This window comes from Hordeum vulgare, chromosome 6H (assembly GCF_904849725.1).
Source record: "Hordeum vulgare subsp. vulgare chromosome 6H, MorexV3_pseudomolecules_assembly, whole genome shotgun sequence".
Classification (NCBI taxonomy): domain Eukaryota; kingdom Viridiplantae; phylum Streptophyta; class Magnoliopsida; order Poales; family Poaceae; genus Hordeum; species Hordeum vulgare.
This window is the reverse complement of record NC_058523.1, coordinates 104,145,094-104,147,371: the sequence shown is the minus strand read 5'-3', so window position 1 is coordinate 104,147,371 and position 2,278 is coordinate 104,145,094. Positions and strand designations below refer to the sequence as shown.

General features: G+C 51.5%; 1 protein-coding gene across 1 annotated transcript; it reads left to right on the top strand.

The window, feature by feature from the left end:
* The first annotated feature begins 687 nt into the window (after nt 1-687).
* On the top strand, nt 688-1,915 carry LOC123405168 (pectate lyase-like). The gene is made up of 2 exons (XM_045098965.1): nt 688-1,620; nt 1,700-1,915. Exons 1-2 carry the CDS (start codon nt 688-690, stop codon nt 1,913-1,915), a joined length of 1,149 nt encoding a protein of 382 aa, XP_044954900.1.
* Nucleotides 1,916-2,278: the final 363 nt, after the last annotated feature.

Below are 2,278 nucleotides of genomic sequence, written 5' to 3'. Positions count from 1 at the left end.
CCGGTTTATATCCAATCCGGGTCCAATGTGGTTGGCTCAATGCCCTGTTTTCTACTAGTGTGGTATTGAACTGTGACATGCATGAACTGTGATACTAATTCGTTACATGATGCTGAAGAGTGGTAGCTACATGTAATTAACTCAAGAAGGGATGAATTTCAAAAAAAACTCAAGAAGGGATGAATTTCAAAAACAAAACAAAAACTCAGGAAGGGATGAATTGCTTGTGATCGATGAACATCACAAATGTGTGGGAGGTTGGGAGGAAAGATATGATGTATCTCGCACTTAGTGTGATTGGTAACGGATCATTTCGGGCACTGAAAAAAATAAAAAGAATGCTCTCTCCCTCATTTTTTCTTCTTCCATTTGTGTTATAATAATTTAATATTCATTTGTAGCATACCGTATATTAGAACCGACAAGGGAATCCATATATACCTAATTTGCGTCCTTCAAAATCAATCAATCAATCAGCGTTATTGACAAGAGAAACGCATCCTGCAGAAAATAGGAATACCTTTACATGTTATCAGCTAGTTCCTAAAATAGAGATTTCCATGATCCATTGCCATATACTGTTTCGCGTACCCTAGTATTATTATGTATTATGCGGTCTCTTGTGCATCCAGAGTAGATTGATCTTCTATCTGTTCGAATCCACACAAGATGTCTGTATCAGGAACAATGGCCATTCTCCTCTTCTTATTCTTCACATCCATGTTATCCATTTCCTACTGTTCGCCATTGCCGGTCAATGCCTACGGTAGTGACATATTAGTACGCCGACAACAAACGCTTGAACACTGCGGCACCGGCAACCCCGTCGACGACTGCTGGCGGTGTGACCCCGGCTGGGCCGACAACCGGCAGCGGCTCGCGGACTGCGCCATCGGCTTCGGCCGCAACGCCATGGGCGGCAAGGGCGGCAGGACATACGTCGTAACGAATCCCGGCGATGAGGACCCGGCCAACCCCGCCCCCGGCACGCTCCGCCACGGCCTCGTCCAGAACGAGCCCCTCTGGATCATATTCGCGTGCAACATGACGATCCGTCCCAAGCAGGAGCTCCTCGTGAGCTCGCACAAGACGGTCGACGGCCGCGGCGCCAGCGTCGTCGTCGGCGAGGGCGGCGCGTGCTTCACGGTGCGTAACGGGAGCAACGTGATCATCCACGGCATCACCATACGCGGCTGCAGGCCGGCGCCCAAGTCGTCGGCGAAGACGAGCGACCTGTCGGACGGCGACGGTATCAGCCTGTTCGGCGCGAGGGACGTGTGGGTGGACCGGTGCACGCTGGAGTCTTGCGCCGACGGGCTCGTGGACGTGATCGAGGCCTCCACCAGCGTGACCGTCTCCAACTGCCTCCTGACCAAGCACAACAAGGCCATGCTCCTCGGCCACAACGACGCCTTCGAGGACGACAGGGCCATGCGGGTCACCGTCGCCTTCAATCGCTTCGGGCCGGGCCTCGTGCAGAGGATGCCGAGGTGCCGGTTTGGGGTGTTCCACGTCGTCAACAACGATTACGTGAACTGGGGGAAATACGCCATCGGCGGCAGTGCATCGCCGACCATACTTAGCCGAGGCAACAGGTTCTGTGCTGGCAAGGAAAAAGAGGTGCTGCTCCTGTGTTTCATGGCGTTGTGCCCTCTTCTTGATGATGAAGCTGATCGTATGAACTCTGGCATTTCTGCAGGTGACGAAGCGCGACGGCGACTCGCCTAAGAGCGAGTGGCAGAAGTGGAGCTGGATATCCGACGGCGACCTGATGTTCAACGGTGCGTTCTTCACGGCGTCCGGCGGATCGGGGCCTGAGGTTAAAGCCCCTAGTTTTGCCAAGCCCGCCTCTTTGGTGGCGCCGATGACCGCCTCCGCAGGAGCTCTCTCGTGCAGCAAGGGTTCTGTGTGCTGAAGTGCGGACACCGGCTCGCTCTGGACTAGACACTCACGTAGAATAAATGACAACCACCTCGCATTCTTTTATGGTAAATGCTTGCAGCCGAGCGCCCGCCGAATCGTTCGGCTGGTCGCAGCCTTGCAACATTTTTCCGCTTAGATTTGCTGCAAATCTGATACAAACTTCTGTTATTTTGCTATATTTTGTTCATTCAAAAAGATACATCCACGTTTTGGTTGTAACTCTAGTTCGTTGTATTTTTGCTACAATCAGCGTTTTGACTTTTGCTATAACCGTGTTATTTTTTGCTACAACCGACATCCCTTTTTACTGCAACCGTTCACTAAAAAAATTGCATACATGTTCACGTAGATATTT